At 54.8% G+C, this 27,644-nt stretch overlaps 3 protein-coding genes across 6 annotated transcripts; 1 reads left to right on the top strand and 2 right to left on the bottom strand.

Moving 5' to 3' along the window:
* Positions 1 to 1,452: 1,452 nt before the first annotated feature.
* MRPL34 (mitochondrial ribosomal protein L34) lies at positions 1,453 to 5,435 on the bottom strand. The gene is made up of 3 exons (XM_004060260.4): positions 5,365 to 5,435; positions 2,337 to 2,463; positions 1,453 to 2,128 (listed from the first exon to the last, which is right to left on the bottom strand). The coding sequence occupies exons 2-3, from the start codon at positions 2,399 to 2,401 to the stop codon at positions 1,915 to 1,917; spliced, it is 279 nt and encodes a 92-aa protein (XP_004060308.1). The 5' UTR covers positions 2,402 to 2,463; positions 5,365 to 5,435; the 3' UTR covers positions 1,453 to 1,914.
* On the top strand, positions 4,848 to 15,968 carry ABHD8 (abhydrolase domain containing 8). The gene is made up of 5 exons (XM_004060256.4): positions 4,848 to 5,057; positions 6,680 to 7,448; positions 13,249 to 13,419; positions 13,590 to 13,806; positions 15,263 to 15,968. The coding sequence occupies exons 2-5, from the start codon at positions 6,688 to 6,690 to the stop codon at positions 15,431 to 15,433; spliced, it is 1,320 nt and encodes a 439-aa protein (XP_004060304.1). The 5' UTR covers positions 4,848 to 5,057; positions 6,680 to 6,687; the 3' UTR covers positions 15,434 to 15,968.
* A 4,388-nt stretch (positions 15,969 to 20,356) lies between these two features.
* Positions 20,357 to 26,637, bottom strand: ANKLE1 (ankyrin repeat and LEM domain containing 1). Of its 4 annotated transcripts, none has more exons than XM_055372093.2 (9): positions 26,127 to 26,637; positions 25,890 to 26,042; positions 25,337 to 25,442; positions 25,096 to 25,234; positions 24,214 to 24,873; positions 23,832 to 24,009; positions 22,486 to 22,645; positions 22,257 to 22,395; positions 20,357 to 21,694 (listed from the first exon to the last, which is right to left on the bottom strand). In XM_055372093.2, exons 1-9 carry the CDS (start codon positions 26,348 to 26,350, stop codon positions 21,522 to 21,524), a joined length of 1,932 nt encoding a protein of 643 aa, XP_055228068.1. In that variant the 5' UTR covers positions 26,351 to 26,637; the 3' UTR covers positions 20,357 to 21,521. The 4 variants fall into 4 exon arrangements, with proteins under 4 accessions (XP_055228068.1, XP_063557161.1, XP_018870818.3 ...); XM_063701091.1 differs by having other exon boundaries at positions 25,890 to 26,037; positions 26,127 to 26,188; XM_019015273.4 differs by having other exon boundaries at positions 20,358 to 21,694; positions 24,136 to 24,873.
* Positions 26,638 to 27,644: the final 1,007 nt, after the last annotated feature.

Genomic DNA, 27,644 nt, shown 5'->3' with positions numbered 1-27,644 from the left:
CAACAGCAACAGAGCAGAGGAGAAACCAGCACTGCATTTTATAGGCGACAAAAGCACCTCACAGTGTTAAATTCTTGCTCAAAATCAAACATCCCCAAGGGACAAGTGAAAGATTCAAACTCCTTATGGGCTGGAGTTCGAGACCAGCCTGGCCAACATGGTGAAACTCCCCTCTACTAAAAATACATGAATTAGCTGGGCGTGGTGGCACACACCTGTAATCCCAGCTACTTGGGAGGCTGAGGCACCAGAATTGCTTGAACCCAGGAGGCAGAGGTTGCAGTAAGCAGGGATCCAACAACTGCACTCCAGCCTGGGTGACAGAGTCAGACCCTGTTTCAAAAACAAACACCCCCCCCCCACACACACACACAGTTTTCCACCAGTCTTCCCAGACCTATAAAATTTATGACACAGGCTGGGCATGACGGCTCACACCTCTAATCCCAGCACTTTGGGAGGCCGAGGCAGGCAGATCACCTGAGGTCAGGAGTTCGAGACCAGCCTGGCCAACATGGTTGAAACCCCATCTCTACTAAAAATACAAAAATTAGCCGGGTGTGGTGGTGGGCGCCTATAATCCCAGCTATTCGGGAGGCTGAGGCAAGAGATTGCTTGAACCCAGGAGAGGGAGTGTGCAGTGAGCCGAGATCGTGCCACTGCACTCCAGCCTGGGGGACAGAGCGCAGTGGTTCATGCCTGTAATCCCAGCACTTTGGGAGGCAGAGGAGGGCGGATCACCTGAGGTCAGGAGCTCAAGACCAGCCTGACCAACATGGAGAAACCCCATCTCTACTAAAAATACAAAATTAGCCGGGCGTGGTGGCGCATGCCTGTAATCCCAGCTACTTGGGAGGCTGAGGCACGAGACTAGCTTGAACCCAGGAGGCGAAGGTTGCAATGAGCCAAGATTGCACCATTGCACTCCAGCCTGCCTGGGCAACAAGAATGAAACTCCGTCTCAAAAAAAAAAAAAAAAAAAAAAAAAAGGCGGGCACGGTGGCTCACACCTGTAATCCCAGTACTTTGGGAGGCTGAGGCGAGTGGATCATCACCTGAGGTCAGGAGTTTGAGACCAGCCTGGTCCACATGCTGAAACCCCGTCTCTACTAAAAACACAAAAATTAGGCCAGGCTCAGTGGCTCACGCCTGTAATCCCAGCACTTTTTGAGAGGCTGAGGCAGGCCGATCACCTGAGGTCGGGAGTTCGAGACCAGCCTGACCAACATGGAGAAACCCCCCTCTACTAAAAATACAAAATTAGCCGGGCGTGGTGGCACATGCCTGTAATCCCAGCTACTTGGGAGGGTGAGGCAGGAGAATCGCTTGAACCCGCAAGGCGGAGGTTTTAATGAGCCGAGATCTCCCCATTGCACTCCAACCTGGGCAACAAAAGGGAAACTCTGTCTCAAAAAAAAAAAAAAAAGAGTTATGACACATATAAGGCAAGTGGAACTTTGAATATTTATTACACGTTTAATAATATTTCAAAATTATTGATAATTCTTTTGGCTGTGATAAGCTTTGTAATTATCTTTTAATGAGCTCTCATCTTGGAGAGATACATTCTGAAATATTTACAGAAGAAATAATCCGATGCCTGAGATCAGCTTCAAAAGAACTCAGGATGGGGCAGGGACGGGTTGTAGGTAGTCGGTAGTCAGGGCTGTGTACTGGGTACACGGATGTTCGTTGTACTGTTCTTTGGTCTGTTGCGCAGGTTCGAAATGCTTCCTAATTAAAAAGCCTAAAAAGGGACTTGGCAAGCTCCCATCCAGACTTCAACCCCACAATATGGAGAGCACTCAGGTCCGAGGCGTTCCTGCTCCCCAGCTCCCTGCAAAAATAGCGCCAGGCAAGGTCCGAGGCGAGGGCGATGCTTCCATGGGGGTCCCGCCGACTGCGTCGCGATCCTCAATGGCTCAGCGACTTGCGGCCCTTGAGCATTCGGCGAAGGATGACCTGCACGCCGGCCGGCGTGCTCAGGCGCCGGACCCAGCCGTGCTTGTTCTTGCGTTTGATGTTGCTCGGCTGATACTCATTCCCGCGAGCCTTGCCCCGGGCCTGCTGCGGGGTGGGGAGGCCCCAGGCGTCTGGGAACCCCAGCCAGGCCCGGGGCTGGAGCCACCTGCGTGGGTAGGGGGACGGCGAGAAAGGTCAGACGGGGCGCTGGGTGACCTCGGCGCTCAACCTCTCTGAGCCTCGGCTCCCGGAGACAAAGCCTGGCTGCAAAATGCGCAAGGCACTGGCAGGTCACGCGGGCAGTGAAGAGTGGCGCCAGCCTCCGAAGCCGCCCCTATTCCCTGATTTGGGGAAGGGTCCCCCCGAGGACTTACCTGCCACCCAGCAACGCTGCCGACCTACTCGTGGGGCCCAACAGGGATCCAGCCAAGACAGCCATATCCGCAGTGGGTTCCGCAGTACCGGCTGCGGGCGATTCCGGAGCCCAGAGGCGCTCCAGCCCTGGAACAAAGGATTATGGGAAATGTAGTTTCTCCTAACGTGCAAAAACAGGCCGTTGGGGAAAACCCTGAAGTTGTAGTTCGGCGCCTGCGCAACAGAGGCGCCCCAGTCTATATCCGCGGGGCACAGGGTTGCTCTTCATACAAACCAACAGGTAGCCAGCGAACGGCGCCTTCTGAGCAAGCGCGTGCGCACAAGGCATTATCTCCCGCGGTCAGCTGGGAGCTGAGCTGTAGTTCTCTCTCCTATTGACCGGCAGAGGGTGTCCCGCGGTGGCCGGGCGCAGCTGGTGGCAGCTGCAGGAAGCGGCTGGTTGGTCTTCCCACCCCCAGCGGGAGCTGGGCAGATGGCACACAGCTGGCTGGCAGCTTGTCCTGGCTGCAGCCAAGTCTCCGCCTCTTGGCAGGAAGCCGAGGAGGCCTGAGTTCAAGCTCGCTGCGTGTCCTTGGGGTGGTCCCTGCGCCTCTCTGGGCTTTCTCAATCTGTAAACTCATGGATTGCAAGCTTGTCTTTGGCAATCTTGCCCCCATTTTGGGCCCTAGAAGAATTCTCCTCTGTTGTTAGAACCAAAAAAAAAAAAAAAGGAAGAAAAATTTTCTGATACTCAGATCTGAACCCCTCCCCTACTCACACACTATCCTTGGCTCCCCATTTCCCCAGGTAAAACCTGCTCAGCCCTTCCATCAGGCATGCAAAACCCTCTACACACACCATCTTACATTTCAGCCACACCCTCCTCTCTGCCTGGTGTTCCCCTATCCGCCCTTTAAAAATCCTTTCCTCTCTCCAAGGGCTGAGTGAGGTGTGGCTCATGCCTGTAATTCCAGCATTTTGGGAGGCTGAGGAGGGAGGATCCCGTGGGGCCAGGAGTTTGAGACCAGCCTGGGGACATGGTAGCAACCACCTATAGTCTCAAGTACTTGAAAGTGAAGTGGGAGGATTCCCTGAACCCAGGAGATCCAGGCTGTAGTGAGCAATGATAGCGCAAATGCACTGCAGCCTGGGCAACGGAGTGAGATCCTTTCTCAAAAAAAAAGGAGTCGTCTTCTCTGAACCGCTGTCCATTCTTCTGGCTCAACTGCCTTCCCTTGACTCTCCCCCAAGTTCAAGGGCTCCTCAAGGGCCAGGGGCCTGGGGCTGTATCCCTACAAGTGCCAGCTTGGGGTTCATGCAGAGAGGTGTTTGCTAAATGAATAAACTGTATAGTCTCCCAGAAGTGCCCTTAGTGGGCAAGAGTAGGTGTCTGGACGGAATCCAGCTCTGGCAGCAAATTCCAGGGGATGTGAGTGGCCAAGCAGCAAGGAGCATTTAACCCCTCGTCCTCCGAAGCCCATCCTACCTGTAGCATCGTTTAGCAAAACATCACCACTATAATAATGCCCATAATATATGGAGCATTTGTTATATGCACGACACTATGATGAGTGCTTTACCTGCGTAGCAAACTTATGAGAGGATTAATTTCATAGAGAAATAAACAGAGGCTCAGGAAAGTGAAGTAACTTGCCCAAGGTCACACATCAGCAAAGGTCAGAGGCTGGATTTGAGACCTGAGCTCTCCTGAGGGCCTACCATGGCCCCGCCGGTACCACAGAGCTGGGATGCCTGCCTCTTGCTATCAGCCCTTCTCAGAACCATGGCAGCCATGGGTTAAATCGGCTGATTATGAAATTCAGACTCTCTAATTACCCACAGCTCCAAGACTTTCCTTGAAAGCTTTAGAGAAGCCCGTCACGATGGCTCACGCCAGTGATCTCAGCCCTTTGGGAGGCCGTAGACGAGAGGATTGCTTGATGCCCAGAGTTCGAGACCAGTCTGGGCAAGATAGCGAGACCTCGTCCCTACCAAAAAAAAGGGTGGGGGGCAGGGGGTGTGGGTGGGGGAGGTTAGCAAATAATGGTTCCCAGGGTTTGGAATCACACAGCCTTGGGTTCAAGTCCCAGCTTTGCTCCTTGCTTGATTTATGCTCTTGTGCCCTTTATGAGCCTCGGTTTCCCCACCGGAGATTGGAAAAAGATCTTGGAGTCTCTGCTTCTAGAATGCAAAGGTCAATACAGAGAGAAGAGTACGGGGGCCTCGTTTGGAGAGGAACAGGGCAATTGGGAGGCAGGGGCTGGGGGGCAGGGGCTTGGGAGACCCATTTGCAGAGAGAGGGCCCCGGCCGCACACTCCCAGGCGTCCCGCAGACCCTAGACTGCAACTCCCTTCTCCGCCTTGAGCCAGGCCCCATCCCTCCCCCAACCTCGGTGAACCCCCAAAAGGGGCGGGGCCGTTGCTCCCAGAGCCTGCCTCCACTACGGAACTGCCGCCTCTGATTGGGCTCCTAACTAGGCCAGGTCAGTCCGCAGCTGCGATAGGCCGAAGTGCCCGCCCGTCGGCACGTGGCTCCGCCTACTCGGGGGAGGAACTTAAAGGGCCGGCTGTTTCGGCGGCCGCGGGATGCCCCTGCGCTGACCGCCAGGGGCAGGTGCCCGCCCGCGTAGACGCACCCGGCCTGACCCCGCGCCACCATGTAAACGGCGCCAGCAGGCGGACGCTGGCTTCTCCGCCTGGGACCCCTCCGCCCCGACCCGGGCCCCGCGGCCCTCGATGAGGTGAGCGGGGAACGGGCCCCAAAAGGAGAGATCGAAGCCCCGGGGCCTCCACTTCGGAGGAGTGGTGTCCACCAACCCCGCGTTTGGGCTCGTAGGAAGCCACGGAGCCCCAGTGGGCTCGACCCCGCTGCAGGGATGACGAACACCTGGAAGGCGGGGGCCGGGGGCGGGGAAGCGGGGCTGGGGTGGCGCCTGTGCGTTGCCCTCCACAATCCGGGATTAGGGCCCCACTCGAGGTGGGGGGCATGGCCTGCTTCCCCTCCAGTATGTCTGGGGCCACTGCGGCTCAGTCTCGGGCGTGCGTTACCTTAGCGGCGCCCAACCTGGGGTAGGGGGCAGGCAGGCAGCTGGCCCCATCTCCAGGCCCTAGACACCTCGACAATGGGGGTGCACTGCTCGGGTATCCCCCTTTAGGTTATGTAACCGCCTGTGGTTGCCATGGACACGGGGGCGGGGGTGGCCCAAGGAGTGGGATGGAGGCTTGGAGGCCCCCAGCCAGGGCCCTGCCTCTCCCATCCTCTTCGCCACCTCCGGGGACTTGTATAGCAGATCCCCAGAATCCAGGGTGCCAAGGAGGAAGTTCAGAGTCTAGCTTCCTCTCAGAGTGTCTGGGCCTCAGCTTGGCCCTCTATGAAACAGACCCCGGCTCACCCCGGTCTAGGGGAACTGAGCAAGGCTTTCTGTGGCTCAGTCCCCATCCCCCTCTCCTAGGGCCTCACCTTTCAGGAGTCAAATTCAGAGCCAGGAGCCTCACTGGGGGCTCACCAAAGATTTGCATATTTTAGATGCCTTAGGAGGCCCTGGGGATATGTGAGTTAGTGAGTGCATACCTGGATGAGTTAGTGAGTTAGTGTATACCTGAATGAATGAGTTAGTGTATACCTGAATGAATGAGTTAGTGTATACCTGAATGAATGAGTTAGTGTATACCTGAATGAATGAGTTAGGAGGCCATAAATGGTATAAACTCCAGCTGGGGGGAGGGGGTGTCTTCCGGCTGGTCCACATTTGCCACAATGTCCCCTTCTCCAGGAACATCCCCACACAAGACCCCACCACCTTCCCTGCGGACACCCTGTGGGGTAAGCCATAGCCAAGTCTTTCTCTCTGAGGATAGACTAGGGTGGCCCAGGAGGGTGACTACCACAAAGGCACTGCTCAGACAAAACATGTCAGTGCACGGTGGCTCACACCTATAATCCCAGCACTTTGGGAGGCCGAAGCAGGAGGAAAATTTGAGGTCAGGAGTTCAAGACCAGCCTGGCCAACATGGTGAAACCCCATCTCTACAAAAAATACAAAAATTAGCTAGACATGGTGGCGCCTGCCTGTAATCCCAGCTACTCAGGAGGCTGAGGCAAGAGAATCGCTTGAACCCAGGAGGGGGAGGTTGCAGTAAGCCGAAATCCGGCCACTGCCCTCCAGCCTGGATGACAAAGCGAGACTGTCTCAAAAACACACACACACACAAACAAAAAAATCTCAGTGCCGTGGCTCACTTGACCTGGCGCTCCCCAAACTGGAGTCTAAAACAGTTCTCCCAAGGCTCAGGGAGTGCCTGCTGCACGGTGCAGGGTTCTCATTGAGACAGCACCTGAACTGGCTGCTGTCCTCACTCACAGGACACACCATGCTGACCGGGGTGACCGACGGTATCTTCTGTTGCCTGCTGGGCACGCCCCCCAACGCCGTGGGGCCACTGGAGAGCGTCGAGTCCAGCGATGGCTACACCTTTGTAGAGGTCAAGCCCGGCCGCGTGCTGCGGGTGAAGCATGCAGGACCCGCCCCAGCCGCTGCCCCACCTCCACCATCATCCGCATCCTCGGATGCAGCCCAGGGGGACCTCTCCGGCTTGGTCCGCTGTCAGCGCCGGATCACCGTGTACCGCAATGGGCGGTTGCTGGTGGAAAACCTGGGCCGAGCCCCTCGAGCCGACCTCCTACACGGGCAGAATGGCTCTGGGGAGCCGCCGGCCGCCCTAGAGGTGGAGCTGGCAGATCCGGCGGGCAGCGATGGCCGCTTGGCCCCCGGCAGCGCAGGCAGCGGCAGCGGCAGTGGCAGTGGTGGGCGGCGGCGGCGAGCCAGGCGCCCCAAGAGGACCATCCATATTGACTGTGAGAAGCGCATCACTAGCTGCAAAGGCGCCCAGGCCGACGTGGTGCTCTTTTTCATCCATGGTGTCGGCGGTTCCCTGGCCATCTGGAAGGAGCAGCTGGACTTCTTTGTGCGCCTAGGCTATGAGGTGGTGGCTCCTGACCTGGCCGGCCACGGGGCCAGCTCTGCGCCCCAGGTGGCCGCAGCCTACACCTTCTATGCGCTGGCTGAGGACATGCGAGCAATCTTCAAGCGCTATGCCAAGAAGCGAAATGTGCTCATTGGCCATTCCTACGGGTAAGTGAACCCTGGCATGTGGGGTGGGGGTGAGGGATGGGGTCAGCAGGGACTACAGTCACAAAATACTGAGTTTTTGGCTGAGCCCCGTGGCTCACGCCTGTAATCCCAGCACTTTGGGAGGCCGAGGCAGGCGGATCACCTGAGGTTGGGAGTTCGGGAACAGTCTGGCCAAGGTGGTGAAACCCCGTCTCTACCAAAAATACAAAAATTAGCCAGACGTGGTGACACGCGCCTGTAGTCCCAGCTACTCGGGAGGCTGAGGCAGAGGAATCACTTGAACCGAGGAGGTGGAGGTTGCAGTGAGCCGAGATTGTGTCAATGTACTCCAGCCTGGGCGACACCTGTAATTCCAGTGCTTTCGGGGGCCAAGGCGGGAGGATATCTTGAGGCAAGGAGTTCGAGACCAGCCTGGGCAACATAGGGAGACCCCCTAGCTCTACAAAAAGTATAAACATTAGCTAGGTGAGGAGGTGCACGCATATAGTTCCACCTACTTAAGGGCTGAAGCAGGAGATTGCTTGAGTCTGGGAGGTCGAGGCTGCAGTGAACTGTGATCACACCACTGCACTCCAGCCTGGGCAGCATGGCAAGAACCTGTCGCTGTTTAAAAAAGAAAAAAAAAATCCGGGCGCGGTGGTTCACGCCTGTAATCCAGCACTTTGGGAGGCTGAGGCGGGCAGATCACGAGGTCAGAAGATTGAGACCATCCTGGCTAACACGGTGAAACCCTGTCTCTACTAAAAATACAAAAAATTAGCTGGGTGTGGTGGTGGGCACCTATAGTCCCAGCTACTGGGGAGGCTGAGGCGGGAGAATGGCATGAACACGGGAGACGGAGCTTGCAGTGAGCCAAGATCATATTGCGCCACTGCACTCCAGCCTGGGCGACAGAAGGAGACTCCGTCACGAAAAAAAAAAAGGGCCACCACGCGCAGTGGTGCACATTTGTAATCCCAGCACTTTGTGGATGGATCGTTGGAGATGAGTTTGGACAACATGGCAAAACCTTATCTCCTAAAACAAAACAAAGCAAACAAAAATCCTAATTTTTCTCCTTGAAAAAAATCCCATTTTTCAATTTAATTTTTACATTAAAAAAAAATTTTTTTTCTTTTAAATAGAGGTGGCATCTCACTATGTTGCCCAAGATGTTCTTTAACTACTGGGCTCAAGTGATCTTCGCACCTCAGCCTCCCAAAGTGCTAGGACTACAGGTGTGAGTCATTGTGCTCAGCCTTAAATTTTTTTTTTTTTTTTTTTTTTTTGAGATGGAGTCTCACTCTGTCCCCCAGGCTGGAGTGCAGTGGCGTGATCCTGGCTCACTGCAAGCTCCACCTCCCGGGTTCATGCCATTCTCCTGCCTCAGCCTCCCTAGTAGCTGGGACTACAGGCACCCGCTACCACGCCCGGCTAATTTTTTGTCTTTTTAGTACAGACGGGGTTTCACCATGTTAGCCAGGATGGTCTCGATCTCCTGACCTCGTGATTCGCCCTCCTCGGCCTCCCAAAGTGCTGGGATTACAGGCGTGAGCCAATGCACCAGGCCAATTTTCAATTTCAAAAAAAAATTATATAGAGATGGGGGGGGTCTCATTATGTTGCCCAGGCTGGTCTTGAACTCCTGGGCTCAAGCCATCCTCCCTCCTTGGCCTCCCGATGTGGTGGGGTAACAGGCATGAGCCACTATACCAGGCTGAAAACTGCCATTAGCATATGTAATCAGACAGGGATTTCCGTCATCACTGATATTATTTCACATTGTTCTAAAGCAGTGTTGCTCAGGCCAGGTGCAGTGGCTTACGCCTGTAATCCTAGCACTTTAGGAAGCCAAAGCAGGCAGATCACTTGAGGTCAGGAGTTCAACACCAGTTTGGCCAACATGGTGAAACCCCATCTCTACTAAAAGTACAAAAAAATTAACCAGGCATGATGGTGTGTGCCTGTAATCACAGCTACTCGGGAGTGTGAGGCAGGAGAATCACTTGAACCTGGGAGGCAGAGGTTGCAGTGAGCCAAGATCACACCACTGCACTCCAGCCTGAGCAACAGAGTGAGACTCTGCCCAAAAAAAAAAAAAAAAAAAAATAGCAGTGTTGTTCAATCCCAGCACTATCGTTTTTGGCCGGGTTATTTTTTTTTCTGTGAGGGGCTATAGGATGTTTAGCAGCATCCCTGGCTTCTGCCCACTCGATGCAACTACACAATCTAGTGTTGATCATGACAGTCAAAAATGTCTTCAGTAGTTGCCAAACGTGCCCTGGTGGGCAGAATTACCCCTGGCTGAGAACCACTGCCTTAGACTAAGTTAAAAAATCAACTGCCCTGGAGAACACTGTGCATTCAGGAAGGGCTCATTGGAATCCTGTAAATTCTAGGCATTTACAAAGGCATGGGTTACTGTAATTCACTCCTGCTTAAAGGGCAGGTAATACAACCTAAACCTTACCAAGAACCCCTCCATGGAAGGCTTGGTCCCCAGGGCTTGACCACTACCAAGTGGCCTCATTCTCTCCTTTATCCAGGAAGAAAGGCAAGATTGGAACAGCCAGGCAAGTTGAGCACCACTGTTTTAGAGATTCTAGCCTATGCAATTAGACAAGAAAAAAAGGCTGGGCGTGGTGGCTCACACCTGTAATCCCAGCAATTTGGGAGGCCGAGACGGGCGGATCAGGAGGTCAGGAGATCAAGACCATCCTGGCTAACACGGTGAAACCCCGTCTCTACTAAAAAATAAAAAAAAAAATTAGCCAGGCATGGTGGCAGGCACCTGTAGTCCCCCCTACTCAGGAGGCTGAGGCAGGAGAATGGCGTGCACCCAGGAGGTGGAGCTTGCAGTGAGCCGAGATTGTGCCACTGCACTCCAGCCTGGGTGACAGAGTGAGACTCCATCTCAAAAAAAAAAAAAGAAAAAAGAAAAATAAATAAGTGGCCAGGTGTGGTGGCTTACACCTATAATCCCAACACTTTGGGAAGCTGAGGTGGGAGGACTGCTATAGCTGAGGAGTTCAAGACCAACCTGGGCAACATAAGCAAGATCTCATCTCTACAAAAAACTAAAAAGTAAAAAAAAAAAAGAAAAGAAAACAAAGAAGTTACATAAGTATCTAAAAGAAAGGAATCTAGACTGAGAGGTAACAGCTCTTATTTGTTTATATTTCTTTATATAACATACTCAAAAGTTGATGCTTATGAGAAATGATTCCTCTAATTAAATGAGCACACACCTGCTGGGCACAGTGGTTCACACCTGTAATCCCAGAACTTTTGGAGGCCGAGGCAGGCAGATCACAAGGTCAGGAGTTCAAGACCAGCCTGGCCAAAATGGTGAAACCCCGTCTCTAATAAAAATACAAAAATTAGCTGGGTATGGTGGCAGGTGCCTATAATCCCGGCTACTTGGGAGGCTGAGGCAGGATAATCATTCGAACCCATGAGGTGGGGGTTGCAGTGAGCCGAGATCGCACCATTGCACTCCAGCCTGAGTGACAGAGCAAGACTCTGTCTCGAGAACAAAACAAAAAAACAAAAAAAACACCCACCTACAATAGTTCCCATGACCCCATAACAGTGCTATGAGGTCAGCACATTTACAACTTCAGGAATGTGGAGGCTGAAGCTCAGAGAGGTGAAGCAACCTGCCCAAAGGCATACAGGAAGTCCCTGACACAATCAGGTCTGCCTGACTCCTGTCTGTATCCTTTCCTCATTACAGCAGGGGCTGGCAAACATTTCCTTAAAGGATCGGATAGCGAATATTTTAGGTTTGCAGGCCATACAGTCACTGTTGGAACTTCTGATAAACCTTTATTTAGGAAACATTTTTTGGCCAGGCACAGTGGCTCACCCCTCTAATCCCAGCACTTTGGGAGGCCGAGGTGGGCAGATCACCTGAGGTCGTGAGTTCAAGACCAGCCTGACTAACACGGTGAAACCCCGTCTCTACTAAAAATACAAAAATTAGCCGGGCATAATGGCAGATGCCTGTAATCCCAGCTACTCGGGAGGCTGAGACAGGAGAATCGCTTGAACCCGGGAGGCGGAGGTTGCAGTGAGCCAAGATCGCGCCACTGTGCTCCAGCATGGGCAACAGAGCAGGACTCCATCTCAAAAAAAAAAAACAACAACCTTATTTAGGAAACATTTTTCAAATCTCCAAAAGTGTAAACTGTATTTAAAAAAGCAAATGACTAGCCCACAGGCCATACATAGTTTGCTGACCCCTGCTTTTGTAGGAATGAGGAGCTCAGCTTTGGGGGCTTCTCAGGCGATGCCCTTCCATCTTGTATAAGGAAGACAGATATGTCATGCCCAGAGGCAGGTGGCAGAACATCCTGAAAGGGAAGGGATAGTAGGAAACAGTGACCTCCCCTGGGCAGCCGGAAGCATTTGATTAATCAGATTGCTTTCCTACCACTTGCTGATGAGTAATTCTTACCGCTTTTGGGTCACGGTGGCTTGAAGAATCTGATGAGGGCCGGACACAGTGGCTCATATCTATAATCTTAACACTTTGGAAGGCCAAGGTGGAAGGATCACTTGAGCCCAGGAGTTCAAGACCAGCCTGGGCAACATAGTGAGACCCCCATCTCTACAAAAATTTTAAACAATTAAAATAAAAAGTCTGGTGAAACTTCTGGATCCAGATTCTGTCTTCAAAATAAGTTCCATCCTCAACACTCAAACTCACACTTTCACGGTATTTGAGAGGCCGCACTCGTCCCTCACCCCTTCAGGTGTCCATGGATCCCAGGGGAAGAATCTTGGCTTCCAAGGACCTGCCTTCTGGGTAGGGGGAGGACATGAACCCCCTCACCAGGCCGGGTGTCACGGCTCACGCCTGTAATCCCAGCACTTTGGGAGGCTAAGGCCAGAGGATCACTTGAGCCCAGGAGTTCAAGACCAGCCTGGGCAACATAAGGAGACCCTGTCTTTATAAAAAAATTTTTAAAAATTAGCTGAGCACGGTGGCATATGCCTGTAGTCCCAGCTATTCAGAAGGCTGAGGTGGGAGGATCTCTTGAGCCCAGGAAGTCAAGGCTGCAGGGAGCTATGATTACGCCACCGCACCACTCCAGCCTAGGCGACAGCGAAACCTTGTCTCAAAAACAAAAACAAAACAGGCCAGCCCAGTGGCTCATGCCTGTAATCCCAGCACTTTGGGAAGCCAAGGTGGGTGGATCACTTGAGGTCAGGAGTTCTTGACCAGCCTGAGCAACATGCTGAAACCCTGTGTCTACTAAAAAATACAAAAATTAGCCAGGTGTGGTGGTGCATGCCTGTACTCCCAGCTACTCGGGAGGCTGAGGAAGGAGAATCAGTTGAACCTGGGAGGCAGAGGTTGCAGTGAGCTGAGATTGCATCACTGTACTCCAACCTGGGCAACAGAGTGAGACTCCGTCTCAAAAACAAAAACAAACCAGGCCAGGCGCAGTGGCTCAGGCCTGTAATCCCAGCACTTTGGGAGGCCGAGGCGGATGGATCACTTGAGGTCAGGAATTCGAGACCAGCCCGACCAACATGGTGAAACCCCATCTCTACTAAAAACATAAAAATTACCTGGGTGTGGTGGTGTGCACCTGCAATCTCAGCTACTCGGGAGACTGAGGCAGGAGAATCGCTTGAACCTGGGAGGCAGAGGTTGCAGTGAGCCAAGATCAAGCCACTGCACTCCAGCCTGGGGGACAGAGTAAAACTGTCTCAAACAAAAACAAAAACAAAACTAAACAAAATGGTCACTGCTTGTATCCTGCTGACCGCCTCCCTTCAATCCTCCTATCACCCCACCCGTTCCGGGCAGTGTCTCTTTCTGCACATTCCTGGCACATGAGTACCCAGACCTAGTGCACAAGGTGATCATGATCAATGGCGGGGGCCCTACGGCGCTGGAGCCCAGCTTCTGCTCAATCTTCAATATGCCCACCTGCGTCCTGCACTGCTTGTCGCCCTGCCTGGCCTGGAGCTTCCTCAAGTGAGTGCCCCCACCCCAAAGACCGTGATCCTGGCCCTGGCGAACCCAGGCATCTGCTCGAGTTGGATGGGAGGGGGGACTGTACCGCTGGGACTAGGGCTGGCATCGGGGGCACCCCGCGGCAGTCGGGCTGGCATAAGGGGCTCTAGCGGTGCCTCCACCACCACCAGGGCCGGCTTCGCCCGCCAAGGAGCCAAGGAGAAGCAGCTGTTAAAGGAGGGCAACGCTTTCAACGTGTCATCCTTCGTACTCCGGGCCATGATGAGTGGCCAGTACTGGCCCGAGGGCGACGAGGTCTACCACGCCGAGCTCACCGTGCCCGTCCTGCTTGTCCACGGCATGCACGATAAGTTTGTGCCCGTGGAGGAAGACCAGCGCATGGCTGAGGTAGAGGCGGGCACCTGGGGCACCACAGCTACAAATCCCCAGGGTGCTGCCCGGGAGGGGCGTGGCCTCTGCGGGGGGCGTGGTAGCGCTTGGTGGGCGTGCTTTCTTCCCGAGGGGGCGAGGCTGCCGGGTGGGCGTGGTCTCTGGTTGCTGTATCTTGTTCTGACCCCAGGCAAACAGGAGCATTAGGTCTAGCATCAGAAGTAGAATCTAGAAAGCAGGGCTGCCCTGGACAGGTGTTAGCAATTACGCACTGTCCCCACCGCTGTAAGAAGGCTCTCCTCACAGCGGAAGATTTGTGTAAGAGACTGGTGACCTATATAATTCTAGAAGACCGGCACCAGAGGATCTTTAGATTAGAAACTCTAATTAGCGAGTTCAGATTAGAAAGGGTCTGGGGATCCTTAGCACTTAGAATAGCCCTGGATACTAGCTCGGTGAGGTGGTTCACGCCAATAATCGCTGCAACTTGGGAGGCTGAGTGGGGCGGATCGCTTGAACCCAGGAGTTCAAGGCTGTGGTGAGCCATGCTCGCACCACTGCACTCCAGCCTGGGCGACAGAGCAAGACCCCGTTTCTTAAAGAAAAAAAAAAAAATCAAAAACCATTAAAGTATAACTGGACTGGTGGTTCTTAACTAAGGAGGATTCTGCCCCCAAGGAACACGTGGAAATGCATGGAGACATTTTTAGGTGTCACGACTGAGGGGGAGGGGGTACTACCGGCATCTAGTGGGTGGAGGCCAGGGATGCTGCTCAACACCCTACAAATGCACAGGATAGCAGCCCCCACCCCAGCTACCCGCCCCTTCCCCGCCCACCCCCGCCCCCCAGCAAAGAATGATCCAGCTCCTAATGTTGGTAGAGTTGAAGTTGACAAAATCCTCCTCCAGGCCGGGCGCGGTGGCTCACTCCTGTAATCCCAGCACTTTGGGAGACCGATGCGGGCAGATCGCCTGAGGTCAGGAGTTGGAAATCAGCCTGACAAACATGGCGAAACCCCGTCTCTACTAAAAATACAAAAATTAGCCGGGTGTAGTGGCGCGTGCCTGTAATCCCAGCTACTTGGGAGGCTGAGGCAAGAGAATCGCTTGAACCCGGGAGGCAGAGTGAGCCGAGATTGCGCCACTGCACTCCAGCCTGGGTGACAGAGCAAGACTCTGTCTCAAAAAAAAAAAAAAAAAAAGAAAGAAAGAAAAGAAAAAAAGAAGAAAATCCTTCTCCTGGCATACTGTAGACACTTAATAAATGCTGGATGCCTGAATACTAGTTGGGTTCCAGCAGGGCTACAGGCCATCCTCCAGCTCCCCCTTGAGTGGAAGTGGAGAGATGCAGGGTAGACGGGAGGAGGGACTTTTGGATGCTGTGGGCCATGTGTGGATGGCGGAGTCCCAGGGAAGCCTGGCCTCTCTCCACCCTCTTGCCCCCGCCTACCTTGAGCCCTGCGTCTTCTGCAGATCCTGCTCCTGGCATTCCTGAAGCTCATCGACGAGGGCAGCCACATGGTGATGCTGGAATGCCCCGAGACGGTCAACACGCTGCTCCACGAATTCCTGCTCTGGGAGCCCGAGCCCTCGCCCAAGGCTCTGCCGGAGCCACTGCCGGCGCCTCCAGAAGACAAGAAGTAGCCGCTGGGCCGGCGGGGCATCGCTTGGTGAGCACAGCCGCAGCAGGAGGAGGCCCGAGCCTGCGCCGGGTCTGCAGCGCAGACCACCTGGGCGGGCCGTTCGCTCCGGTGGGCGGGGCCAGGTCAGGGAGACGCCCCCAGGCTGCCTGGGCGGGGCGTGGCATCCAAGGGAGCCCAGCGGACACTCCGCTCTCCGCTTCCGTCTCGCGGGGCCCATCGGCGTTTTGGGGCCGCAGCCGGGACCCTCACGGAAGATGACCTTGTACAGAAGCTCTCCCTCACCTTCCCCCCAACGCCACGGCCAAGGCAGGCCCCCAACCCCGCTCTCTGTCTTCCGTGTCAGCCGTGCTTGATCCTGGGACCCACGAGCCCCACAGGGACCCTCGGGGCCCCATCCCGTTGTCCGAGACCGTTCCTACCCCCCATTCCTCGGCGCTGGGAGCTATTTTTGCCCAAGGGGGGAGGGATGGGGGGGCTGGCACCACCGAACCTGCACATCTCAACTTGTAACTCAATAAACAGAAGTGACAATCGGAGTCTCCGGACCTGTGCTGGGTGACCACAGGGCAGGGTGTTCACCGCCTGGACCCTCAGTTTTCCCATCTGCAGACTGGGCTCAGGCTGGTGCCTCGCGCTCAGGATCGACTTCGACAATGTCTGGTGTCCACGTTAGCTTCCTGAATTTCCCCCTCGTACCTCAGAAGGCTGAGGCTCCTTGGACAGTATCCCCCAGGGCAGGAGGCAACTTATCAAGAGGTGACCCCGGCCGGACGTGGTGACTCACGCCTGTAATCCCAGAACTTTGGGAGGCCGAGGTAGGAGTATCGCCTGAGGTCAGGAGTTCGAGAACAGCCTGGCCAAAATGGTGAAACCCCGTCTCTATTTAAAAATGCAAAGACGGGCCAGGAGCTGTGGCTCACGCCTGTAATCCCAGCACTTTGGGAGGCAGAGGCGGGGGGATCACGAGGTCAGGAGATCGAGACCATCCTGACTAACACAGTGAAACCCCGTCTCTAGTAAAAAATACAAAAAATTAGCCGGGCGTGGTGGCGGGCGCCTGTAGTCCCAGCTACTCGGGAGGCTGAGGCAGAAGAATGGCGTGAACCCGGGAGGCGGAAGTTACAGTGAGCCGAGATCGTGCCACTGCACTCCAGCCTGGGCGACAGAGCGAGACTCCATCTAAAACAAACAAACCAACAACAACAACAAACAAACAAACACAAAAAACAAAGACGAGCCAGGAATGGTGGCGCGCGCCTGTGGTCCCAGCTACTCGGGGAGCCTGAGGCAGGAGAATCGCTTGAACCCAGGAAGTGGAGGTTGCGGTCAGCTGAGATCGTACCACTGCACTCCAGCCTGCGCAACAAGGCGATATTCCTCAAAAAAAAACGAGATGAGCCCTTCCCTGGCCGGAAGAGATCCAACCGAGGTTTCGGTGAAGATCAGTGGGTGTTGCATGGAATTACAGCTGCCATAATTGAGTGCCCACTGTTTTCCAGGCTGTGTGTTGAATGCCTGCCACCCACTGGTTCATTGAATTCGACTCATCCAACCCCACCCAGCAAGTTAGGACCTTTTACTATTCCCGTGTTATATCTTTCAGCCTGGTTTAGGGCCACCTTTGTCAAGAAGACTTTTCTTTTGAAACCATCCAATCTGTCTTTTAGTTGGGTTTTGTTTTTGTTTTTGTTCTTTGTTTGTTTGTTTGTTTTTTGAGACAGAGTCTCACTCTGTCGCCCAGGCTGGAGTGCAGTGGCACGATCTCGGCTCACTGCAACCTCCACCCCCCGGGTTCAAGAAATTTTCCTGCCTCAGCCACCGGAGTAGCTGGGATTACAGGCTCCTGCCACTACGCCCAGCTAATTTTTGTATTTTTAGTAGAGACGGGGTTTCACCATCTTGGCCAGACTGGTCTTGGAACTCCTGACCTCGTGATCCACCAGCCTCGGCCTCCCAAAGTGCTGGGATTACAGGCGTGATCCACTGCACCTCGCCTACATTTTATTCTGGTCCATGTATATCTAGTCCTATCTGTGGTTCCTGTGTATTACAGGAGGAGGGAGGAAATCTTTCCCTCGGTTCTGTCCTTTCCCCACCGGTTTGTGAGCTCCATCCTTAGTTTAGCCAGGGGGGCAATTGTGTCCATTGGCAACTTCTGGAGACATTTTTGATCGCCATGTTTGGGGGTGCATGGGTGTTGCTGACTTCTAGTGGATGGAGGCCAGGAACGCTGCTCATCACCCTGAAATGCAAGGGACAGACCCCACAGCAAAGAATAAGCCAACCCCAAATGTCATTAGGGCCAAGATTGGGAAACCCTGTGTTAGACAAATCCCATCTCTTCTGGGGGCTCTAGATTCTTTACCAATGTCCTGTTTGTGTATTCCGGGGCGATGGCACAGTGTCATAACACCTGTGGCTTTATTATTAGATTTGGCACCTGGGAGGCATCCCTGTTTCACACTTTTTTTTTTTTTTTTTCTGAGACAGTGTCTTGGCTCTGTTACCCAGGCTGGAGTGCAGTGGCACAATCTCGGTTCACTGCAGCCTCAGCCTCCTGGGTTCAAGCGATTCTCCTGCCTCAGCCTCCCGAGTAGCTGAGATTACAGACACCTGCCACCGCGCCCGGCTAATTTTTGTATTTTTAGTAGAGACAGGGTTTCACCGTGTTGGCCAGGCTGATCTTGAACTCCTGACCTCAGGTGATCCACTCGCCTCGGCCTCCCAAAGTTCTGGGAGTACAGGCGTGAGCCACGGTGCCTGGCCCCTGTTTTACACTGGAGGAAAGTGAAGCTCAGAGAGCGGTTTCTTCAGCTCGATTACAAGTGGTCGAGCCCAAACCCACTCCAGAGACTGGACCCCTAATCACAATACCAGCCATTCCCCGAGGAGCAGCCGGTGGCTAAGCAGTGGCGAGGCGGGTGGAAACTCGGCCCAGGTCACAGCCCGCCCCCTGGGGGACCTGGTTGGCTAAACCGCCGTGATGACCGGCAGGTCCTGAAACCAATGAGGCGGCGGATCTCTCCCAAGTCCGTAAATCCACCGGCCCCTTTGCAGAAGCGACTTCCAGAAGCTTAAATGCCCTCGACCCCCCCGACCCCCGCCCGCCCGAAACCAGACCGCTGACGTCTCACCAGGATGGCGGCTTGGTATTTACTTAAGACCTTTGCACATGAATGGTCTGAAGTCGCATAGCATCGCTGGAAGTCGGGTTATTTATTATTATTATTATTATTATTATTATTATTATTATTTGAGACGGAGTCTCACTGTCGCCCAGGCTGGGGTACAGTGGCGCGATCTCAGTTTACTGCAACCTTCGCCTCCTGGGTTCAAGTGATTCTCCTGCCTCAGCCTCCCGAGTAGCTGGAATCACAGGTGCTCACCACCACACCCGGCTCATGTTTTGTATGTAGTAGAGACAGGGTTTCACCATGTTAGTCAGGCTGGTCTTGAACTCCTGACCTCAGGTGATCCACCCTCATCGGCCTCCCAAAGTGCCGGGATTACAGGCATGAGCCACCACGCCCTGCCGGGTTATTATTAATAATCCCTCCCTTTTTTAGAGACGGAGTTTCCCTCTTGTTGCCCAGGCTGGACTGCAATGGCGTGATCTTGGCTCACTGCAACCTCCGCCTCCCGGGTTCAAGCAATTCTCCTGCCTCAGCCTCCCAAGTAGCTGAGATTACAGGCATGCGCCACCACGTCCAGCTAATTTTTGTATTTTTAATAGAGATGGGGTTTCTCCATGTTGGTCAGGCTGGTCTCGAACTCCCGAACTCAGGTGATCTGCCTGCCTCGGCCTCCCAAAGTCCTGGGATTACAGGCGTGAGCCACCGAGCCCGGCCAATAATCCCATTTTATAGTGGATAAACAGGTTCCCAGAAGCAACAGGGGAGGCTGGGGTTGCACAATGATCCTGAGGAGGGTCCCAGCCCTGCTCACGCCTCATCACACAGGCGGCCCCTTGAGGGCCCCCACACCTCCCCTTCCTCTGGAAAGTTCTCGCCTGGGCTGCACTGCCACACACTTTGGGCTCTGAGCCACACACTTTGCTCACATGACCTTATTTTAAAATTTTTATAGTTTTTTTAAGAGACAGGATCTTGATATTGCCCAGGCTGGAGTGCAGTGCTGTGATGGTAGCTCCTTGCAGCCTCCAACTCCCAGGCTCAAGCAATCTTCCCGCCTCAGGCTCCCAAGCAGCTAGGACCACAGGCCCACCCACCAGATCCGCCTAATGTTTTTACTTTTCGTAGAGATAGAGTCTTGCTATGTTGCCCAGGCTGGTCTCAAACTCCTGGGCTCATGCTATGCTTCCGCCTCAGCCTCCCAAAGTGCTGGGATTACAAGCGTGACACCCAGCCCCGACATGACCTTACAATGATCCCCTGGAGTAGGACCTCTTTACTGCCTCCACTGTACAACCAAGGAAACTGATGCTCAGACAGATAAAATACTGATCGGAGGTCTCACGGCTGGGTAGTAGTGAACTTGGCTCTTGAGCTGGGTAGATACCCTGAGTGCAGCTGAGGATCCCCCAGTCCATCCCGCCATGTGGGTGTCCCATGTCTGGGCGGTAAAAGCAGCCTCTATCCATTTTATTTTATTTTATTTTATTTTTTGAGACAGAGTCTCGCTCTGTTGCCCAGGCTGGAGTGCAGTGGCACAATCTCGGCTCACTGCAAGCTCCGCCTCCCAGGTTCACGCCATTCTCCTGCCTCAGCTTCCCGAGTAGCTGGGATTACAGCTGCCTGCAACCACGCCCGGCTAATTTTTTGTATTTTTAGTAGAGACGGGGTTTCACCATGTTAGCCAGGACGGTCTCAATCTCCTGACCTTGTGATCCGCCCGCCTCAGCCTCCCAAAGTGCTGGGATTACAGGCGTGAGCCACCGCGCCTGGCAGTCTCCATCCATTTTGACAGCACCAAGCTGCCAAAGTGTTACCAGAAAGGCCTGATCCAGACCCCAAGAGAGGGTTCTCCAATCTCATGCTAGAAAGAATCCAGGGCGAGTTCATAGAGTACAGTGAAAGCAAATTTATTAAGAAACTAAAGGAATAAAAGAATGGCTACTCCATAGACAGGGCAGGGCTGCTGGTTGCCCATTTTTATGGTTATTTCTTGATGATATGCTAAACAAGGGGTGGATTATTCATGCCTCCCCTTTTTAGACCATATAGGGTCTAAAGCTTAACGTCCTGATGTTGACGTGGCATTTGTTTTTTTGTTTGTTCGTTTGAGACAGACTCTCGCTCTGTTGCCCAGGCTGGAGTGCAGTGGTACAATCTCAGCTCACTGCAACCTCCACCTCCCGGGTTCAAGCGATCCTCCTGCCTCAGCCCCCCTAGTAGCTGGGATTACAGGCACGCGCCACCATGCCCAGCTAATTTTGGTATTTTTAGTACAGATGGGGTTTCGCCACATTGGCCACGCTGGTCTTGAACTCCTGACCTTAGGTGATCTGCCCTCCTTGGCCTCCCAAAATGCTAGGATTACAGGCGTGAGCCACCACGCCTGGCCAGCCATGGCATTTGTAAACTGTCATGGCGCTGGTGGGAGTGTAGCAATGAGGACGACCAGAGGTCACTCTTGTCGCCATCTTGGTATTGGTGGGTTTTGGCCGGCTTCTTTACTGCAACCTGTTTTATCAGCAAGGTCTTTATGACCCGTTGTCTTGTGCTGACCTCCTACCTGATCCCGTGACTTAGAATGCTTTAACCATCTGGGAATGCAGCCCAGTAGGTTTCAGCCTCATTTTACCCAGCTCCTATTCAAGGTGGAGTTGCCCAGGTTCAAACGCCTCTTACAGAAGCACCGGACTGTTCCAAAGCACCTTCTGCTCCCCTTCTTGTCCTCCTCCCATGATGGGGAGCTCACTACTTACTACCTCTCCAGCAGTACCATCTGTAACAAAGTCCTCTCTCAGCCTGGGGGAGATCTGCCTGGGTGCTCCCTACACACACACACACACACACACACACACACACACACCCCTTCTGAAACCAGAGGTGGGGGCTGCTGTCAGCATGGGGCAGCTGGAACATTCAAACATTTCTCCCCAGGCTGGATGGCCAACTCCCCAGCACTCAGCCCCGGGCCTGGATGTCCTGGGGACGAAGCTGTCGCTCGCCTTCAGCTAGGAAGACAAGGAGGGCACGGTGCAGCAGGTGCACCCCCAAGCGCCGGCGACGAGCAGGTGGCCAGCCTGCCACCACTCCATAGCAGTGCCCTTGCTTCTGGTTGGTGAGCGTCTGGATCCCTGGAGAAATTGGATGTGGGGTCACAGGGGCAGCCATGGGGACACCTCCCCATCCAGCAGAAGTGTGTGACAGCAGGCGGCTGAGTACGGTGGCTCACGCCTGTAATCCCAACACTTTGGGTAGATCACATGAAGCCAGGAGTTCGAGACCAGCCTGGCCAACATGGTGAAACCCTGTCTTTACTAAAAATACAAAAATTAGCTTGGCACAGTGTGGTGATATGTGCCTGTAATCTCAGCTACTCAGGAGGCTGAGGCACAAGAATCACTTGAACCTGGGAGGCAGAGGCTGCAGTGAGTCGGGATCATGCCACCACACTCCAGCCTGGGCGACAGAGCCTCACACACACACAAAAAAGTATGTGACAGCAAACCCAATGTGTATTGCCCTTGAGTGGGGGGGATAAACCAATGGAGCAAAATACATGCGTGTGCAGGTTCAAAGTTGGTGCTCAATAATTGCTCAGTCAACAAATGAACACCCCTCAGAAGGAAAAAAATGAGGGAACTGGGAAGCCAAATGCCTTTCATATGACCCCCATTCTAGGTACCAGGCACCCACCTAGGGCTTCCACAATACACGCCTCCCGTGTATAAGCCTCCACAGCGACCACGTGCTGGAAGCAATGTAGGGACACAACGCCGCAACCACTGGCCCAGATGTCCAAGATCTGACGCACCTTGGGGCAGGCCTGGGGGGGCTAGGGCAGAGTCAGGAGTCAGCACCCCCAATACCCTCCCCTGCCCATGGCCCGACTGCCCTCGCTGAACTCTGATCCCTGTCCTCACACCTGTTTTCTTGACTGCCCATGGTGACCAAGGGCCTCCCAGAGGTGGACATATGGCCGGGCCCTCGTCCCTTTGCCCACGTAGAAGATGGCACGGATGAAAGTCTGAAGGCGCTCAGCTGGGGTCAGTGAGAAGGCTCGGGCTGGCAGGTCCTGAGTCTCCCTGGATGAAGGGGATAGCTCAGACAGGGAAAAGTGGATAGAGTGGTCCCCAGAGGCAGTCCTTAAAGTCACAACATATCTTGAACCCATGTCCAGTGACTCCTGATTACAGGATCAGAGAGAGTCAGCGGCTCCCCAAAGACATTCAGCAGCTTTCTTTTTTTTTCTTTTTTCTTTTTTTTTTTTTGAGACAGAGTTTCACTCTTGTTCCCCAGGCTGGAGTGCAATGGCACGATCTCAGTTCACTGCAATCTCCACCTCCTGGGTTCAAGTGATTCTCCTGCCTCAGCCTCCCGAATAGCTGGGATTACAGTCATGCACCAACATACCTGGCTAATTTTGTATTTTTAGTAGAAATGGGGTTTCTCCACGTTGATCACGCTGGTCTCTTTAACTGCTGACCTCAGGTGATACGCCCACTTCAGTCTCCCAAAGTGCTGGTATTACAGGCGTGAGCCACCATGGCCAGCCGGGGCTCATGCCTGTAATTCCAACACTTTGGGAGGCCAAGGCAGGAGGATCACTTGAGGCTGGGAGTTCAAGACCAGCCTGGCCAACATGGTGAAACCCCATATCTACTAAAATTACAAAAAAAATTAGCCAGTCATGGTGGCACATGCCTGTAATCCCAACTACTTGGGAGGCTGAGGCACAAGAATCACTTGAACCCAGGAGGCGGAGGTTGCAGTGAGCCAAGATTGCGCTACTACATTCCAGCCTGGGCGAAACAGTGAGACTCCGCCTCAAAAAAAAAAAAAAAAAAAAAAAAAAAAGCCGGTGCGGTGGCTCACAGCTGTAGTCCCAGCATTTTGGGAGGCCAGGGTGGGTGGATTACCTGAGGTCAGGAGTTCGAGACCAGCCTGGCCAACATGGTGAAACCTCGTCTCTACTAAAAATACAAAAATTAGTCGGGCATGGTGGCAGGTGCTTGTAATCCCAGCTACTTGAGAGGCTGAGACAAGAGGATTGTTTGAACCTGGGAGGTGGAGGTTGCAGTGAGCCGAGACGGCACCATTGTACTCCTGCCTTGGCAACAAGAGTGAAACTCCGTCTTAAAAAAATAAAAAAAAGAAGCAGCAGCTGATGATGATTCTAGGGCCAGTCCCTTTCTTAAGGGCACACAGCAAATAAAAACCAATCCCCAAATTTTCTAGTTTCTATTTCTGGGGCTTTCCTGCCCTGAGTACCTGGGGTCCAGCAGCAGATACGTGAAGCTAGACTTCACGACCCCCTCCCGCCACCTCCTGGCAGGATCTGGCCGCTCAAACTGCTGGGCCAGCGCATCTTCATCTGCCTGGACATCTGGAATACGGCCCGTCCGCAGGGCTACAGCCAGTTCTAGGCTGTGCCCTGAAAACTCTGGGCCTGGAAGTCAAGGGAGATGGAGGAAGGGATGATTCTGAGATGGGGAGGAAAGTGGGGCTGAGAGCTGGGGTTCTCCGGGAGATTCCTGGAGGCTCCCTGGACTCCACGTGCCCTGGGGAGACTAACCAGGAGCAATCTGGGCTTCTTCCAGCTGCTGGAGGTAGAACTGCCCGGTGAAGGGTGTGACGGGGCGAGGATTCTCACCAAGCGCTCGGAGTCCCTTCAGCAACTCCAAGTCAGACACAGTGGAGACTGGCAGGTGCCGGCAAGGGCCGACAGGGTCCCTGCCACCTGTAGAGCTTGCCTCATCCTCTGTCAGCCAGAGCGTGGCCATGTCACTATCAATGGATGTCTGGTGCTCCCACAGGCAGTGGCAGTCAGAAGCTCCAGGGGGTGGTGTCCGTGGGGGGCTATGAGCTGGACTCCTGTCCAGGAGAGGCATGGAGGAAGGGGAGGACTGGAAGCCAGCAGCATTTGGTGGGGTCAGAGTCAGGGCCTGCAGACGGGCATTCAGTTCTGCCTCCGTGCCCTGAGACCTAGGTACCCTCTGGTTGGCATGGACAACATGCAGAAGTCCCTGCCTGGTCGGTGGCAATGACCCAGCCCAGGGGGGAGTGTCCGAGGCTGGGTCCTCAGCTCCAGAGACCTCAACTGCTGTGACGAAAGAGGCGTCTGAGCTGTAATCCCAGTACCCTGGAGGGGACGCCGAGCTCCCATGTTTGTCCACAATTTCAAGGGGAACAGGGAGGCTGGGAGGTCCTGGGTCAGCCTCCAAGCCAATGTCCCTGTTGTCACCTCTGCATGGCTGCTTTTGGAGTGCTATGGAGTCCAGCGTCTCATTGGGAGGTCCAGAGAGGCCTGGGGCTGCAGGTGAGAGTGGGGGCCAGAGAGGAGAGGAGGAGGGATGAGACAGCGATGGGAATAGGATCAAACAGAAAAAGGAGATCAGAGTGTCTGAGGCCGAAAGAGCTGGCCACAAATAGTGGATGTGAGACGGTCAGAACCAATGGGTGGGGTGGGGAAGACCCTGGATGTCAGGGACTGGTCCAGAAGTCAAGCCCCAGCAGCCCTGCAGGCCCTACTCACTACCAGGTGCAGGCTCGGGCTCCTGAGTCTCTGCCCCGATCCGGGTCCGGGTCCCGGTCCGCGTGTCGAGATCCTGCAGGACTCGCGCGCACTCCAGGTGTCCCTGCTGTAGGGCCAGGTCCAGCGGCCGGAGTCCGTCCTACAGGGGCGCGGTCAGCAGGGGGCGCCCGAGGCCCTCTTACCTTCCTTCCCTCCCTCTGGGCTCACCCAGCCTTTCTTTGCCCGCGCAGTGCCTCCCAACCTGGTCGCGCAGCGCCGGGTCCCCTCCTTGGCTCAGCAGCAGCTCCAGGCCGCGGCGGCAGCCCCAGGCGGCGGCCACATGCAGCGGCGTCAGTGCCTCGACAGATCTGGGGCGGCAGCGCAAGAGGGGTCATTGCGGACTCAGCCTCCCGGCAGGAACCCCGATCTCCGCTCTGGGGACCCGGAGCCTTCGTTTTCGGCCTCCCGGATCTCAGCCGTCCACCCTGGTACACCGCCCTTGGAACCTAGATGCTGTGACCTCAGGCCAGGACCCAAACCTCTGCCGTCTGACCCTGGTGCCTCCACTCCAAGATCCGAACCCTTGATCCCCACTTTGGTACTAGCGCAGCCCCATTCCACGCCCTCAGTTTGGGACCCCAGCGCCTCCCTCGAGCCCTAGCCCCTGCCCTTGGACCCCCAAGTTCCCTCCCCAAGATCCCCTAAACCCCACCCTCGAGCCCCGAGGCCCTGGCCCGGGATGATGGGACGCCCCTTCCCGGATTCCCAGACTTCGGCTTGGGGAGACCCCGTCCCAGACCCAGGCTCTATCTTACCGAGCGTTGGGGTCCCCGCCTTGGCGCAGGAGGGCCCCGAGGCAACGCAGGCCGCGCGGGTGCCGGGCTCCGGCCGCCAAGTGCACAGCCGCTGCGCCGTCCTCTAGCAACAAATTAGGGTCCGCGCCGCAGCGCAGCAGCTCCTCTACTGCCCTGCAAACACCGCGGTCAGAGTGGACCCCGGCCAAAGACGGGGGGGTCTTTGGACTCCTGGCCCGCCCCCGGCCCCGCCCTCACCACGGCTCCTCCTCCCGCAGCGCATCCCGCAACCTGCGAGCCAGGCGGGCCTCCGAGCCCATGCCCTGGCTGGGTCCGCAGCACACCGCCTGGTCGGTCGATTTCCTACTTCCCGCGGGGGGCTTGTGGGCATGCGCCGCTCCTCCCCTCGGCTCGGGGGGCCCCTCTCCAGGGCCGAGCAGGGTTCCCAGCCAGGCTGCCCCGCGCCGCACCGGGGTCCACATCGGGGTTCGAGAGCTTTAGTGTCCTCAGGGGCCCGTGACACCCGGAGGCGCTCAAGCAGGGGCTGGGACCGCCGATAAGAGCCCGGGCGGGATGATGCCACCGGGTGTGCCACTATCTCATTTAAAAACGGGAAACGCGAAGGCACCCGGCTCGAGTGGGTGGAGCTACGATTAAGAAAGTCCGGGGTGCCCCAGGTCATTAAGTCTCAGGGAATCTTCTTCAAGGGTGGCCTCTGGGAGGGCGCACGGCCTTATGAGAGGCTTAGGCCGGGCACAGTGGCTCACACCTGTAATCCCAGCACTTCGGGAGGCCCAGGCAGGAGGGTTGCTTGAGCTCTGGGGTTCGAGACCAGCCTGGGCAACTTGGATAAACCCAGTCCCTACAAAAAAATACAAAAAACTAGCCGGGCGTGGGTGGCTTGCACCTGTGGTCCCAGCTACTTGGGAGGCTGAGTTGGTAGAATCTCTTGAGCCCGGAAGTTCGAGGATGCAGTGAGCCATGATCACACCACTGCACTCCAGCCTGGGCAACAGAGCAAAACTCTGTCTCAGAAAATAAATAAATACATAAAATAGAGGCTTCAATTTCCAACCCCCAGGCCGAGTGCCCAGCTCACGCCTTTAAACACAGTGCTTTGGGAGGCTGAGGAGAGAAGATCGCTTGAGCCTACTAGTTTGTTGTTGCTTTTCTTTTCTTTTAGTGAGTGCAGGAGTTTGAGACCAGCCTGGGCAACGGAGTGAGGCCCTATTTTTTTTTTTTTTTTTTTTTTTTTTTTTGAGCCGGATCTTACCCTGTCGCCCAGGCTGGAGTGCAGTGGCGCAATCTGGGCTCACTGCAACATTTGCCTCCCAGGTTCAAGCTATTCTCCTCCCTCGGCCTCCCAAGTAGCTGGGATTACAGGCATGTGCCACCCTAATTTTTGTATTTTTAGTAGAGATGGGGTTTCACCATGTTGTCCAGGCTGGTCTTGAGCTCCTGACCTCAGGTGATCCGCCCGCCTCGGCCTCCCAAAGTGCTAGGATTACAGGCGGAGACCTTGTCCTTATTTTATTTATTTTTGAGACGGAGTTTTGCTCTTGTTGCCCAGGCTGGAGTGCAGTGGTGTGATCTCAGCTCACTGCAACCTCCTCCTCCAGGGTTCAACAGCTTCTCCTGCCTCAGCCTCCACAGTAGCTGGGATTACAGGCATGCACCATCACGCCTAATTTTTTATTTTTAGTAAAGACGGGGTTTCACCATGTTGGTCAGGCTGGTCTTGAACTCCTGACCTTGTGATCCGCCCACCTCGGCCTC

Source organism: Gorilla gorilla, chromosome 20, assembly GCF_029281585.2.
Source record: "Gorilla gorilla gorilla isolate KB3781 chromosome 20, NHGRI_mGorGor1-v2.1_pri, whole genome shotgun sequence".
NCBI classification, from domain to species: Eukaryota; Metazoa; Chordata; class Mammalia; order Primates; family Hominidae; genus Gorilla; species Gorilla gorilla.
Note: the sequence above shows the minus strand (reverse complement) of the source record. Positions and strands in the feature narration are given on the sequence as shown.

Excerpts from the sequence above, each read along its gene's own strand:
- MRPL34 (XM_004060260.4), bottom strand. The coding sequence starts at position 2,401 with ATGGCTGTCTTGGCTGGATCCCTGTTGGGCCCCACGAGTAGGTCGGCA. Across the intron at positions 2,129-2,336 it reads GCAGCGTTGCTGGGTGGCAG|GTGGCTCCAGCCCCGGGCCT; the intron begins GTAAGTCCTCGG and ends CTACCCACGCAG.
- ABHD8 (XM_004060256.4), top strand. The coding sequence starts at position 6,688 with ATGCTGACCGGGGTGACCGACGGTATCTTCTGTTGCCTGCTGGGCACG. Across the intron at positions 13,420-13,589 it reads CTGGCCTGGAGCTTCCTCAA|GGCCGGCTTCGCCCGCCAAG; the intron begins GTGAGTGCCCCC and ends CACCACCACCAG. Across the intron at positions 13,807-15,262 it reads AAGACCAGCGCATGGCTGAG|ATCCTGCTCCTGGCATTCCT; the intron begins GTAGAGGCGGGC and ends CGTCTTCTGCAG.
- ANKLE1 (XM_019015273.4), bottom strand. The coding sequence starts at position 26,350 with ATGTGGACCCCGGTGCGGCGCGGGGCAGCCTGGCTGGGAACCCTGCTC. Across the intron at positions 26,043-26,126 it reads CTGCGGGAGGAGGAGCCGTG|GGCAGTAGAGGAGCTGCTGC; the intron begins GTGAGGGCGGGG and ends CGGTGTTTGCAG. Across the intron at positions 25,235-25,336 it reads ACCCGGCGCTGCGCGACCAG|GACGGACTCCGGCCGCTGGA; the intron begins GTTGGGAGGCAC and ends GCGCCCCTGTAG.